General features: G+C 34.5%; 1 protein-coding gene and 1 long non-coding RNA gene across 2 annotated transcripts in view; both read left to right on the forward strand.

Moving 5' to 3' along the window:
• The window catches only part of LOC123532148 (DNA mismatch repair protein Mlh1-like), a 260143-nt gene that overhangs the window by 33759 nt on the left and 211934 nt on the right, over positions 1–14450 (forward strand). The window contains exon 8 of the mRNA XM_053518364.1: positions 398–486. Coding sequence (XP_053374339.1) covers positions 398–486 — 89 coding nt within the window. The remainder of the gene's footprint in view (positions 1–397; positions 487–14450) is intronic.
• Positions 499–8853, forward strand: LOC128546980 (uncharacterized). Its single transcript, XR_008366245.1, has 2 exons — positions 499–3213; positions 3244–8853. It is a non-coding gene; the product is annotated as an uncharacterized LOC128546980 (long non-coding RNA).

Genomic DNA, 14450 nt, shown 5'->3' on the forward strand with positions numbered 1-14450 from the left:
AACTAGGTTAAAAATGGTGAAAAATTAGTTTTAATTCCAAAACTTAAATCGTTTTTAAGTATTGGATCCATAATAGCAGTCAATAAATTGGGTATTCTTCATTTACCATTCTGACATTCCCAGTTTTTTACGGAAAGTCGTGTTTGGTTGACCTACATTTACATCCCTAGGATGCAAAATTGTCTAATGAGAAGACATTATCATATAAAGTTAGTGGTCTTCAACCTTAACTTAGTCTAAACCGTCCAAGTATTTTCTTTCTCAGAGGTCATGAATATCATCCAAATTGTATCTTTCTACTGTTATAAAATTAAATCATAGACTTATGAAGCGATCCTTTAGTTTTAGAATTGATAGAAATATTCAAGAGTTATATCATCATGTTTTATCTTGGCAGCATGGTGAAGGAATGGCTGATGTGAGAACACCAAGTAATTCAACATATACAGACAACATACGAACCATCTATGGACCTGCAGTAGCAAGGTTTGTCCCCTACCCACTCCCAACGCCCTACCACATGTGAAAAAGGGTATATAGTATCACCATATGCTTGGTCTTGAAATTGCAAAAAGATCTGGTGTATACGCTTGATCATTCACAACCTTGGTCCAGAAATTGCAAAAGAAATCTTGTGTGTACTACTTTTACTCATGATCACCATGAAGTGTAGATATGCATGGAATGTTTTTGTTTTCAGGATCAGTACGTTTTTTTTTTTTCAGAATAAGGGTCTTTTTGATACTGACATTATTGTTATTGCTGAAGTTTAAATTACATTCAGTGATAGCTCTAGTTTGTGTTAATATCATCAATTTAATTTGTAAGTATGTGTGTAATTCAGTCATTCAGTTCTTGAAGGGTCTGATTAAGTGAGTAGTATCTTTATCAATCTGACACAAATTGATGCAGACATTTTGATGTCTTCCATGGTTCGTTCAAAAACACAGGCTTTCTTAGATACATTGTTAAAGTTTGTTTTAATAGAGCATTACTCTGCTGTATTTTCTGTATAGTGAAATAATTTGTATGATATTTGTAATAGTTTTATTTCTGTACTTGGGGATTTTCTGACGTAAACAGTAATTGCCTTAAAAGTGAAAATGGGATGTTTGAAAGTTAAAAGCCGGTCAAAAGTCAAAGTCACAGCATAGAGAAGTATGTATTACCTACTTACCATAGACATGCCATCATGGGGGTGTATGTGTTTTCAAACAGCTCTTGTTCTTCTTTTCCTTAAGCATCGTGCACTCATTAAAGAATGATTTTATATTATTGAAATTTTGTTCTAATTTTATTTGACCTTATTGAATCTCAGATCAAAGTAGCCTAGAGGGCTAGGATTGGAAATTTCATTCATCTCGATGTGCCAAACTAATTAATTGCAGATAAGTTTAATTGATAAACATTCATGGTGTCCTTTGCCGTCAATGATTTTTTTCACAGGGGGAGTGAATTTTTAATTAGCTTTTCCAATTATAGTGTCTTTACTTAAAATATTGGCTTATAGTCCTCAAATTTAATTACGTTTTGTTAAAATAGAAAATGTAAATTCACATATTTTCTATCAGTTGAAATCAGTAAGTCCTCAGGCCAGTTTGAAATAACTTGCAAGAGAGAATAATAATTGAAGAGAACACATTCAAGCTGAATTTGAATTCATGTCTCTGTTCTTATTTTAAGACTCCCTGTCATTTCTGAATGTCATATCTCACTATAAATATAAAGGTAAGGTCAGTTACCAGTGTTTATGGTATAACCAAATGAAACCAATCTATGACCTTGTTGTGAGTTATGACATTGACTATAAAAATGACAACTGTTGGCGTTAATGAAATATTATAGAAATATGAAAGCATGCTTGAATATACTGCCAAACATACTGTTGTTTTTTGTTTTTAGCTCACCTGTCACAAAGTGACAAGGTGAGCTTTTGTGATCGCGCAGCGTCCGTCGTCCGTGCGTGCGTGCGTCCGTCCGTGCGTGCGTGCGTAAACTTTTGCTTGTGACCACTCTAGAGGTCACGTTTTTCATGGGATCTTTATGAAAATTGGTCAGAATGTTCCCCTTGATGATATCTAGGTCAAGTTCGAAACTGGGTCACGTGCAGTCAAAAACTAGGTCATTAGGTCTAAAAATAGGAAAACCTTGTGACCTCTCTAGAAGCCATATATTTCACAAGATCTTCACGAAAATTGGTCAGAATGTTCACCTTGATGATATCTAGGTCAAGTTCGAAACTGGGTCACGTGGGGTCAAAAACTAGGTCATTAGGTTTAAAAATAGAAAAACCTTGTGACCTCTCTAGAGGCCATATTTCTCAATGGATCTTCATGAAAATTAATCAGAATGTTCACCTTGATGATATCTAGGTCAAGTTCGAAACTGGGTCACGTGGGGTTAAAAACTAGGTCAGTAGATCTAAAAATAGAAAAACCTTGTGACCTCTCTAGAGGCCATATTTTTCATGAGATCTTCATGAATATTGGTCAGAATGTTCACCTTGATGATATCTAGGTCAGGTTCGAAACTGGGTCATGTGGGGTCAAAAACTAGGTCAGTAGGTCTAAAAATAGAAAAACCTTGTGACCTCTCTAGAGGCCATATTTCTCAATGGATCTTCATGAAAATTGGTCAGAATGTTCATCTTGATGATATCTAGGTCAAGTTCGAAACTGGGTCACGTGGGGTTAAAAACTAGGTCAGTAGATCTAAAAATGGAAAAACCTTGTGACCTCTCCAGAGGCCATATTTTTCATGAGATCTTCATGAATATTGGTCAGAATGTTCACCTTGATGATATCTAGGTCAAGTTCGAAACTGGGTCACGTGGGGTCAAAAACAAGGCCAGTAGGTCTAAAAATAGAAAAACCTTGTGACCTCTCTAGAGGCCATATTTCTCAATGGATCTTCATGAAAATTGTTGAGAATGTTCAGCTTGATGATATTTAGGTCAGGTTCGAAATTGGGTCATGTGCGGTCAAAAACTAGATCAGTAGGTCGAAAAATAGAAAAACCTTGTGACCTCTCTAGAGGCCATATTTTTCACGGGATCTTCATGAAAATTGGTGAGAATGTTCACCTTGATGATATCTAGGTCAAGTTTATAAGTGGGTCACGTGCCTTCAAAAACTAGGTCATTAGGTCAAATAATAGAAAAACCTTGTGACCTCTCTAGAGGCCATATTTTTCAATGAATCTTCATGAAAATTGGTCAGAATTTTTTATCTTGATGATATCTAGGTCACATGTGCTCAAAAACTAGGTCACTATGTCAAATAATAGAAATAACGACGTCATACTCAGTTCAACACTGGGTCATATGGGGATAGGTGAGCGATTCAGGACCATCATGGTCCTCTTGTTTATTTATAGCTGAAAGGCTGTGGACAGTTTGACCAAATATTATTATGTTATGCAACTTTGTGACCTTGTTGTTGGCAATATTGTTGATCAAAGTGATCTATAAATCACACTCTACTTATCCTGTAATGCAACTAGTAAAACATGGCACTTAACCTGTAGCCTGCTAAATTTCTAAAATGGACTCGTCCATTATTCAGTTTTGGCAGTAACGTTTATTATTCGTAGAGACGTGAACTAAAAATTTACTGACTGAATAGCAAACAGTGCAGACCATGATCTTGGAATACACTGTTCGCAAAGGCAAAAATACTGACTGGCAGCAGGCTAAAGGTTAATTAACTAATGTACAGCTAGACATTGTATCTAACTGTAAATGACAGTTAACAAGTCAGTTTTTTGAGGGCACACATAGAGATAAATGTATGTGTAGGTTTCACCATCAATTCAAGATGAATATGCAACCAAACCTTTGACTTGTGTACAGTTTTCGTAACAGAAATTGAATACCCAGTGCTTTATAATTGTTACTTGCAAAAGAATGCATTACCACTGCATTATGTAATGAAAATAAAAACACATTATGAAAATTATTCAACCTGTTGAAGAACAGCACCAATTTTAAAACAAACAAACAAAAATGTCATGCAGGGCCTATTAATTGTGCACTGGTTTTTATTCAGTGCCAATAAGTAATTTCAAATATAATCAATAGAGATATCATTTGAAAAGTCTTGATAGGTGTCATTAAGGGAAATTTGTATGAATGGTATTTGTAAGCATTTTGTATGGGAAGTAGCATTTTTATGGAAAGTAGCATTTTAATGGGAAGTAACATTAGCATTTATGAAAAGTAGCATGAAGCATCTTTTATGGGAAGTATTTGTTGTGGAGTTGGGTACATCTGTGTGTATGTGTAGAGGAAGTCGGGTTGGTTTTGGTAACAGCGTAAACACATAAAAGAACAGATATTACAATAATTAAATACACGCAGAATTAAAATCTCTGTCTTAGAAATGTAATAATAGTCATTATAAGGACTGAAATGTTGCTTCGTATACATGTTATAAACATCATGCTGACAACATTGATATCATCAGAGCCAATGAAAAATATTTTTTCAGTCAGTCACTAATGAATCATTAGCCAAATGATTGGAGTAAGTTTATTTGCACCCAGCACACGTTCTACATGTAAACCAAAGCTTTATACATATTAATGCCTTTGCAAGTGTTTTACTCTGGTTGTATGTCTTCATGTAACAAGACTTACGTTGTTTTTTCATGTTTTGTGACAAAAATATATTTTATTGAAATGGAGCATGTCTGCCATTGAGAAATAACACAGTCAAGAACTTGTGGGCCATTGAGAAATAACACAGGATTCATGTCTGCCATTGAGAAATAACACAGGAACTTATCTGCCATTGAGAAATAACACAGTCAAGAACTTGTGGGCCATTGAGAAATAACACAGGATTCATGTCTGCCATTGAGAAATAACACAGGAACTTATCTGCCATTGAGAAATAACACAGTCAAGAACTTGTGGGCCATTGAGAAATAACACAGGATTCATGTCTGCCATTGAGAAATAACACAGGAACTTATCTGCCATTGAGAAATAACACAGTCAAGAACTTGTGGGTCATTGAGAAATAACACAGGACTCATGTCTGCCGTTGAGAAATAACACAAGAACTCACGTCTGCCATTGAGAAATAATACAAGAACTCATGTCTGCCATTGAGAAATAACACAAGAACTCATGTCTGCCGTTGAGAAATAATACAAGAACTCATCATTGCCATTGAGAAATAATACAAGAACTCATGTCTGCCATTGAGAAATAACACAAGAACTCATGATTGCCATTGAGAAATAACACAAGAACTCATGATCGCTATTAAGAAATAACACAAGAACTCATGTCTGCCATTGAGAAATAACACAAGAACTCATGTCTGCCATTGAGAAATAATACAAGAACTCATCATTGCCATTGAGAAATAACACAAGAACTCATGATTGCCATTGAGAAATAACACAAGAACTCATGATTGCTATTGAGAAATAACACAAGAACTCATGTCTGCCATTGAGAAATAACACAAGAACTCATGTCTGCCATTGAGAAATAACACAAGAAGTGAAAACAATCAGATGTCACATTTATAGTAGAATTTCCAGTAAAACAAACGTATATTTTTGATGTAGCATGGAAAGCACCAGGTTTTAAAATGAATTAAGATGTGTCTTCTGAATAATCATGTGACCGATTGATATGTAATAGAAATAAAGTACAGTTTGTGAAATTGGCTGCAATTTGTAGCATGGTTGGATGAAATTATTGTTTGTCACTGTTTTGATTTCTGGCTCAGAAAATAAAAAAGATCCCTTCTTTTAATTTTCAGTTATCTTTATGCTCTTCTTCAGTATACAAATTGTGACTTTTTTCAGTTTGCAGCATTTTGCTAAAGTTTAGTATATAAAGTGTATTATGTTGTTGAACATACTGTCATTAGACAGGTTTTTACCATCTCTTATATGAATTGTTTCCCTGGTTACCATACTGTTGTCATTAATTATAATAACTTCAGTGGTGGACAGACTAATAGCTATTTAATGATATCAAACACTCTATAAATAGCACCTGATAACTTGAGCTATGACATACTGATTGATAGATATGTTCTTATTTTTCCATTATATAAGGACTGGTGTATAAATCAGCCCACCAAGTTAGCTCTGTAGGTGATGTACAAGAGGATGAATCAAGTGGTCTCCAGTTTGATTACCAGGTGAAGTGTATGTCCTACCTGATCTTTTTGAAGTCTGAAGTCATTTTAGAATTGACAAATTAACAACAGGGTGTATGTACATCATATTACATATATTCTTCAGACTGAATGTAAATTGGGACTAAGAAATACGATTCTTTGTTTGATTTTGATGACATCAATTTTTAGCTCACCTGTCACATAGTGACAAGGTGAGCTTTTGTGATCACCCTTCGTCCGTCGTTTGTGCGTCCGTGCGTCAACAGTTTCTTGTCTGCACGATAGTGGTTTCATTTATGATTTTATTTCAACCAAACTTGCACACAACTTGTATCACCATAAGATCTCGGTTCCTTTCTTCAACTGGCCAGATCCCATTATGGGTTTCAGAGTTATGGCCCCTGAAAGGGCCAAAATTAGCTATTTTGACCTTGTCTGCACAATAGCAGCTTTATTTATGATTTGATTTTTACCAAACTGGCACACAACTTGTATCACCATAAGATCTTGGTTCCTTTCTTGAACTGGCCAGATCCCATTATGGGTTCCAGAGTTATGGCCCCTTAAAGGGCCAGAATTAGCTATTTTGACCTTGTCTGCACAATAGCAGCTTCATTTATGATTTTATTTTAACCAAACTTGCACACAACTTTTATCACCATAAGATCTTGGTTCCTTTGTTGAACTGGCGAGATTCCTTTATGGGTTGTAGAGTTATGGCCCCTGAAAGGGCCAAAATTGGCTATTTTGACCTTGTCTACACAATAGCAGCTTCATTTATGATTTGAATTTAATCAAACTTGCACAAAACTTGTGTCACCATAAGATCTCAGTTCCTTTCTTGAACCGGCTAGATCCCATTATGGGTTCCAGAGTTATGGCCCCTGAAAGGGCCAGAATTAGCTATTTTGACCTTGTCTGCACAATAGCAGCTTCATTTATGATTTGATTTTAACCAAACTTGCACACAACTTGTATCACCACAAGGTCTTGGTTCCTTTCTTGAACTGGCCAAATTCCATCATGGGTTCCAGAGTTATGGCCCCTTAAAGGTCCAAAATTGGCTATTTTGGCTTTTGCAGCCATATAGAGGCTTCATTTATGGTTTTATTTGATACAAACTTCCAAAATATCTTCAACAACAATAAATCTTAGATTCCATGACAAATCAGATCCAATCGTAGGTTCCAGAGTTATTTTATATCTGATAACCTCCCCTGATTGTAATCAAAATGGAATTATATCAGTAAGTACTTATAGGACTTATTTGAAATTTCATTATTGTCATTAGTTGGACTGAGACAATCAGGGTAAATAACTATGGACTGATTTTATGTCAAATTACCTCCCTTTATTTCAAATTAAAATGTGTATATCTCTGTAACTAATGAAGATACTGATCTGAAATTTCATTTATGTCAACAGATTTATTTGGCGGATCCTTCTTTTGTTCACTTACAATAATTTTTTTTAATTACTTCCCTTTTACGTTACTATAAATAGCTTATTTTTAGTAATTTTTTTATTATTGGCCGTAGGGAAAAACCGAGACCACTTTTCTGTGGTACAACATGGATGGTACCTCCAATTTTTAGGTGCATTTTGACATATCTGTACCTTGTAAGAATTGTTTTTTCTTTTTGGTTAAATTTTTTCCCTTTGTTGTTCCTGTCCCTTGGACATAAATATTTTTACTGAGGACCTTCTTGTCCTCAAGTGCAATGATAACAGGTGAGCGATATAGGGCCATCATGGCCCTCTTGTTCAAATTTAATGATATTTGGCCAGAGGCAATTATATTTCTTAAAATGTTTACTCCTTAAGTCATGGTGCATCGGCCAGACTAATAAAAAGTGGTTCTCATTTTCAATGGTATTCATATTACACAATTTACAGAGTCTCTGTTTTTGCGGAGTATCATTGCATCTTCCAGTTTCTATGAAAAGATTATGATTGTGATGAATTTTTAAATCTAGATAAAACAAATATGTATTTGTTATCATCAGTAAGTGCTTTCAAATATTCTTCTAGTTTAAATTCAAATATAAAGATACAGTATGACTATTACCAGGTATCTTTACAGTTCCGCCAAGTTGCTCTGTCAGTGAAATTGCTCCATTTCATTCAAATCTGGCCATTATATTTTACAGTTGTCACATCAACTGTATGTATTAAATTTAATGGCAAACTGTAAAGCTAATGCTAGCTTGGAATTAATATCTGAAAACTGCTGTATTCAACTTATAACCTGTACTTAATAGGCTTGTTGTCATTTAGATGTTATTTGCATATTTAATAATGGTTTCAGTTTATGTCTTTAGATGTGCGAAAGTCATCCAGGCCCTTTCAAGACTAAATTTGATTGGCTATTGATAAAAGAATATTTCTTTTCATTAGTTAAGTTATTGCAAATCTTGATCTTGCATAATTTAAGATTCATGGAGTCAAGTTTTAGACAAAAAGGTGAAAAGATGTTCTGAAAGTTCCTGGCATTTCTTGCCAGAAATAAAGAGGCATATCCTTGACTTACATTGAGTCTGTCAATTTAAAATTGAAAGAACATTTTTAACTTTGTCATTTAAATACAGGATTTATGTGTATTTGTTGTAACCTCTTAACATTGGAGATTTATTATTCATTGGAACTTTGTTAGAACTTTCTTGAGATTTTTTTTATCTAAATGGAAAACTCAAATTAAACATGAAAAACAGTTACATTGTGTTTTTTTCCTACTGTGTGGACAATTATTAGAATATAGAAAGGCAAGCCTGAATACCCTAGGCTTTAGCAGAAAGGTCAGTTAAATGAGGTTCCTTAACAACACTCAGTAGAATCTCTCAGGAGCTCAGACCCAGCTAATTTCCCCAAGAGTACAAAATAAACCGGTACCACCTGTGAGCATGAGCCAGTAACCCCAATCCCAATTAAGAATAAGACCTTTTACGACAGATCATTGTAGAAACATTTCTGTTGACATGATTTACTTTTGTTGATGTGGTTGTGCAGTTTTAATACTTTTGCTCTAAGCCTGACCTGCATATATATATACATGCTAGTATAACTCCTGAAAATTGCCATAAATGTCACATTCCTCTTCTGTTTTTAGCTGGACTATACGAAGTATATGGAGAGCTATCCTACTTGCCCCGGCGTCGGGGTCGGCGTCTTTCCGCGTCCCCACCTTGGTTAAAGTTTTGGTGCACTTTCTCTTTTTTCAACTTATCTCTGTAATTACTTGATGGATTTGATTCAAACTTGAAATACTTATTCCTCATCATCATCCACATCATCTGACAGAAGGGCCATAACTCTGGCACCAATATTTCATGAATTATCCCCCTTTTCACTTAGATTTTCAGGTTAAAGTTTTGATGCACTTTCACTCTATCTCTATTATTACTGAATGGATTTGATTCAAACCTAAAATAGTTGTTCAACATCATCACCCACATCATATGACACAAGGTGCATAACTCTGGCACCATTTTTTCATAAATTATCCCCCCTTTTTACTTAGAATTTCAGGTTAAAGTTTTGGTGCACTTTCACTCTACCTCTGTTATTACTGAATGGATTTGAGTCAAACTTAAAATAGTTGTACAGCGTCATCACCCACATCATATGACACAAGATGCATAACTCTGGCACAATTTTTCATGAATAATTCCCCTTTTTACTTAGAATTTCAGGTTAAAGTGTTATGCACTTTCACTCTATCTCTGTTATTACTGAACGGATCTGATTCAAACTTAAACAATTGTTCAACATCATTACCTTTATCATATGACACAAGGTGCATAACTCTGGGACCAATTTTTCATGAATTATTTCCCCTTTTTACTTAGAATTTTAGGTTAAAGTTTTGATGCACTTTCACTCTGTCTCTGTTATTACTGAATGGATTTGATTCAAACTTAAAATAGTTGTTCAACATCATCACCCACACCATATGATGCAGGGTGCATAACTCTGGCACCAGTTTTTCATTAATTATTCCCCCTTTTTACTTAGAATTTTAGGTTAAAGTTTTGATGCACTTTCACCCTGTCTCTGTTATTACTGAATGGATTTGATTCAAACTTAAAATAGTTGTTCAACATCATCACCCACACTATATGACACAAGCTGTATAACTCTGGCACCAATATTTAATGAATTATGCCCCTTTTTGCTTAGGATATACTTATATAGTGTTTCGGTACATTTTATCTTTACCTCTCTTATTACTTTAAGTTGATATTTTTGACATAGACTCAGGCTGTTGTGCAATATCTTCATCCACAATTGGAGTCATAAAACACTCCAGTGACAGCTCTAGTTTCATCAGATGTGCCCAGTTTCACTATCCAGCATCGAAATAGTCGAGGGCGCTGTCTCCTGTGACAGCTCCTGTTGATGTTACTTCTTTTTACAATGGAAAAGATAAGAAAATTAGAGTATGATGGTCCAGTTTGACTGGATGATTTGTCATAAGTTTTCGAGACTTATAGTTAGTACCATAGAATTAAGACTAAGTTGAACAAAATGGCCTCTTCCTGTTTTCCTTTAATTGATTTAATTACTATATAAATAGAATAAATAAATCATGAATATTTTTCTTGAAAAATACCAGAATAATGGTTAAAAATACTAAGGTTGCCAAAAAAAGTAGATTTGGCCTTCGATATTATCTTATATAAAACAATCAATGAATTATTTGCAGAGCAAAATTACCTCCCTTGAAAGATGCCATATAGAGAGGTAGACAATTTCATGCGAGTTCTTAAGGACCCTGTCACTGGAGTTAACTGTTTTGTTACCTGAAAACATAGCATATATTCACACAAGGTCAGCTAATTCATAGCAGTAATTTTTTCTTTAATTTCAACTATATTAATTCCAACAACATACATATAGTTACAGCTATTCACTGTTCCCCTCAAGAATTGTACTAGTTTCATAATACTGATGTATTTTCATTTTCCAGATCACAGTTGGCTGTTCTATGTATTGTTACCATGGGAATATATTCCTGATACATTGTATTTTGTTCCAGGTCTGTTTCTGTGGCACTATACTCTTGATATGTAACAATAGGAACCAGTTCACTATCATTAACTTCACTTTCATCTGATGGCTTACAGCACTGCTGACTTTCAGAATCTGCGTGTTGAATGTTATTGTTTATCTGATGCGTAGGTTCCAATTTAAGGTCGAACGTTTCTGTTGGCACTCTTGTAGATGTTCTTTGTCTCAACGTTTGTGTTTGTGTTCGAAATATGTTCACTTCGAGAACAAAGGATTTCGTTTCGCTATATTTTGTCCTGAGATGTTTTAGAAAATTAAGATACCCTTTTTTCACAATTTTCAGTCTCACGGCATATATAATGGGGTCAAGGAGACAGTTTGCAAGCTGTAAGATGTACAAATATTTGCTAACAAGCGAAAATGTGCTAAAAAGTTTATACACAGTTTTCTTATTGAGGTGAATTTCGACAATCATCGTTAATTGAAAAAGACAATTTGGTAACCAACATATTATAAATGTTCCAATTATTACAAGGGTAGTTACCAGTGCTTTTTTATTATGTAAAGTAAAGTTTGGCATTGTGGGCATCCTCGCCTGTATTCGTCTCACCTCAAAGAAAATACGCGTATATATAAATGTAATTGCAAATAAACAGATAATTGTTACTCCAAGTGTCAAAAATTCCGCATGATAACTGTCGTACATGATGTATTCACAAATGTTAAAAACCGTCTGTGAACGAAACCCAATTGTTCCAATTATGAAGTTAGAAAATCCTCCGAGAGCAGCTAAAAACCACATGGCAGCAATTAAAATATATCCGTTCCGTTTTGACATGATGTAAGGATATCGCAGTGGTTTCATTATTGCGATGTAATGATCCAGTGCCATGGCCAGTAAATTTAGTAACACTATTAGAAATGACATAATATTTAGTGAATTAATACTAGCGAAAAAACAGGAATTGAGCAGTCGTGAGTTTGGCTTCGTCATACCAAGTGACAATGGGGATATTGTGTAATTGAAAATCTTATTCAGTATATGAATGAGAACACTGATTACAATTATGATATCCGAGACTGCTAAGTTTATAATCAGTTTAAGATGAGTCGTCATAGAATGTCGAATATGAGAAACTGCGATAATAGAAACAACATTTGTAATCAGTGCGAAAACACACAGAATCAACATCACAATGTATTCTGGTTGTTGTAGAATTTTTTCCGCTTTTTCCTGCCACTTGTGCGGTTGTAGTGACGGCCATAGAGATGATTTTAGAAGGTCCTCGGTGATATTGTTTATGTTGATATCAGTTGTATTACTGATACGTGTGAGTAGATCCTCTAACTTAATATTTAGACCAAAAGAATGGTCTGTTAGAGAGCTGGTTGGTGCTGAAGACTTGGTTTCGTATGTGGAGTTAACGTTTAGAATTTTAAAAGAGCTTAACATGGTCTTCTCACAGACTTAAATGAGTTCACATTTTTTCATGATTTGCTTAAACCAAGATTTTGGAACTATGTTGTCTGCTCCAGTATAATTAACAGGTTCTGAAGTTGTAGAATATACATCTAACAGAATAAGATGACATCATGTTTATAAGTTGTTGAAATTACATGACAGTGAAGAAGATACAAGTTGTTAGAGTCACATGATTGTCTTCATAGCTGTTTGTATGACTTTGAAATAACATTCTGTAAGATACTTGATTAACATTATTTCATCTGGAAATGGTTATTCCTCCTGTGTGATAATTGCTTTACTTCTGACTTAATTTTTTGTCTGCACTTGGTCTGTTAGTTAAGTAAATGGCTAGTCAGTGTATGCCTGCAAAAGAAGAAAAATACATAGGAGTAAACAGGAAGTAAAGATGAAATCAGTACTGGCTTAGCTGCGGCCGGAAAAAACAAGACATTATTTCACTTTTTCCCAATACTTATATTGTGACATAATGAGTTTGCATGTGATATTGCCCTATGTATGATGGTACCCAATTCAGGTGAAATTTTGAGCGTAAAACTGGTATAATTTGTAAAAACCAAATCAAAAGAAAAATAATTTGTTTATTTTACATGTAAGGTCAAAATAATCTTTCAGTTGTGGACACCAAATTTGAATTTTCACTTGTGGCACCATATATGAAAATATTATCATCTTATTTTCACTTTGAGAAAGATATTTCAATTAAGTGAACAAATATCCTCTATGTCATGTGCACGTAAATGAAAAAATTCCTTGAATACTCTGTTAGTTTTAATTTAGGACTCAGCAGTTACTGTTTTCATTCATTCATTGCTGAATAATAGGATGTAAGGCAGAAATACGAGGAGGACACGCTTTGACTCCCTTAATGCTTTTCCCTTGTCCAGTAGGAGCTTAAAGGTGATGTCCTTTTGACCAGTACTGCAATTTTTAGCTGATTTTGCACTTCTCAGTCCTGTTTTAAGAACCATTTTAAGCTCGGCTATTCAAAGAATAGTCCAAGATATTCTACTCACCCTGGCGTCGGTGTCTAACCTAAGATATTTTAACATCAGGGTAATATTCCTGCTTCTGGGACAACAATTTGAATAGTCGAGCTGACGGACAGCTCTTGTTCTTTAAAAAAATTACTTGTGATTTCAGTATAAATCCCTATTCATAATAATAAGAGAGTGGTCCAAAAGTAATTGTTTAATTAATTGAACCTATACATTTAAAACTTCAGATTTTAGTTTAACAGCTACATTTTGAATGTGTACTGCTTAGTTGTGAGAAAAACAGCAGTGATCTCCCTTTAACAGAAGGTGCAGCACAATTTATTTAACGACAGTTCTAACATTAACATGATTTACAAAGAAGGCTGAAAATTGTGTGTTATTGTACAACAATTCAATTTTCTGATGTCACAATTGTTACGTCATAGTGTCAAATGGCGTAGCGGCATGCTGGAAAAGAAACCAACAGAAAACAGGCAAATATTTGGTGGATGTCATCAAGAATGTACGTAATAATCCAAATGAAATATCTCAGACAGTGATTTGCTCTTGAATAAAACCATTGTTTGCCGTTTAGAAGCGTATTATTATATCACTGGGGCTGCACCAACAATGATTTTATTCAATGACAAATCACTGTTTTGGATATATTATTTGTTAGATAAAAAATACCTTTGAAGTATTCCTTGTCTTATACACATTTTATTTTTATAATATTCAAACTGTAATGTCCTAGTACTATGCTACTGTTTTTGGTAAGTGTTTGTTACATATGGATGATTTGAATATCTGGTCATTAGCTGGGTCATTCTGCAAACCCGTT

The sequence above is a fragment of the Mercenaria mercenaria genome, chromosome 11 (genome assembly GCF_021730395.1).
Source record: "Mercenaria mercenaria strain notata chromosome 11, MADL_Memer_1, whole genome shotgun sequence".
Lineage (NCBI taxonomy): Eukaryota > Metazoa > Mollusca > Bivalvia > Venerida > Veneridae > Mercenaria > Mercenaria mercenaria.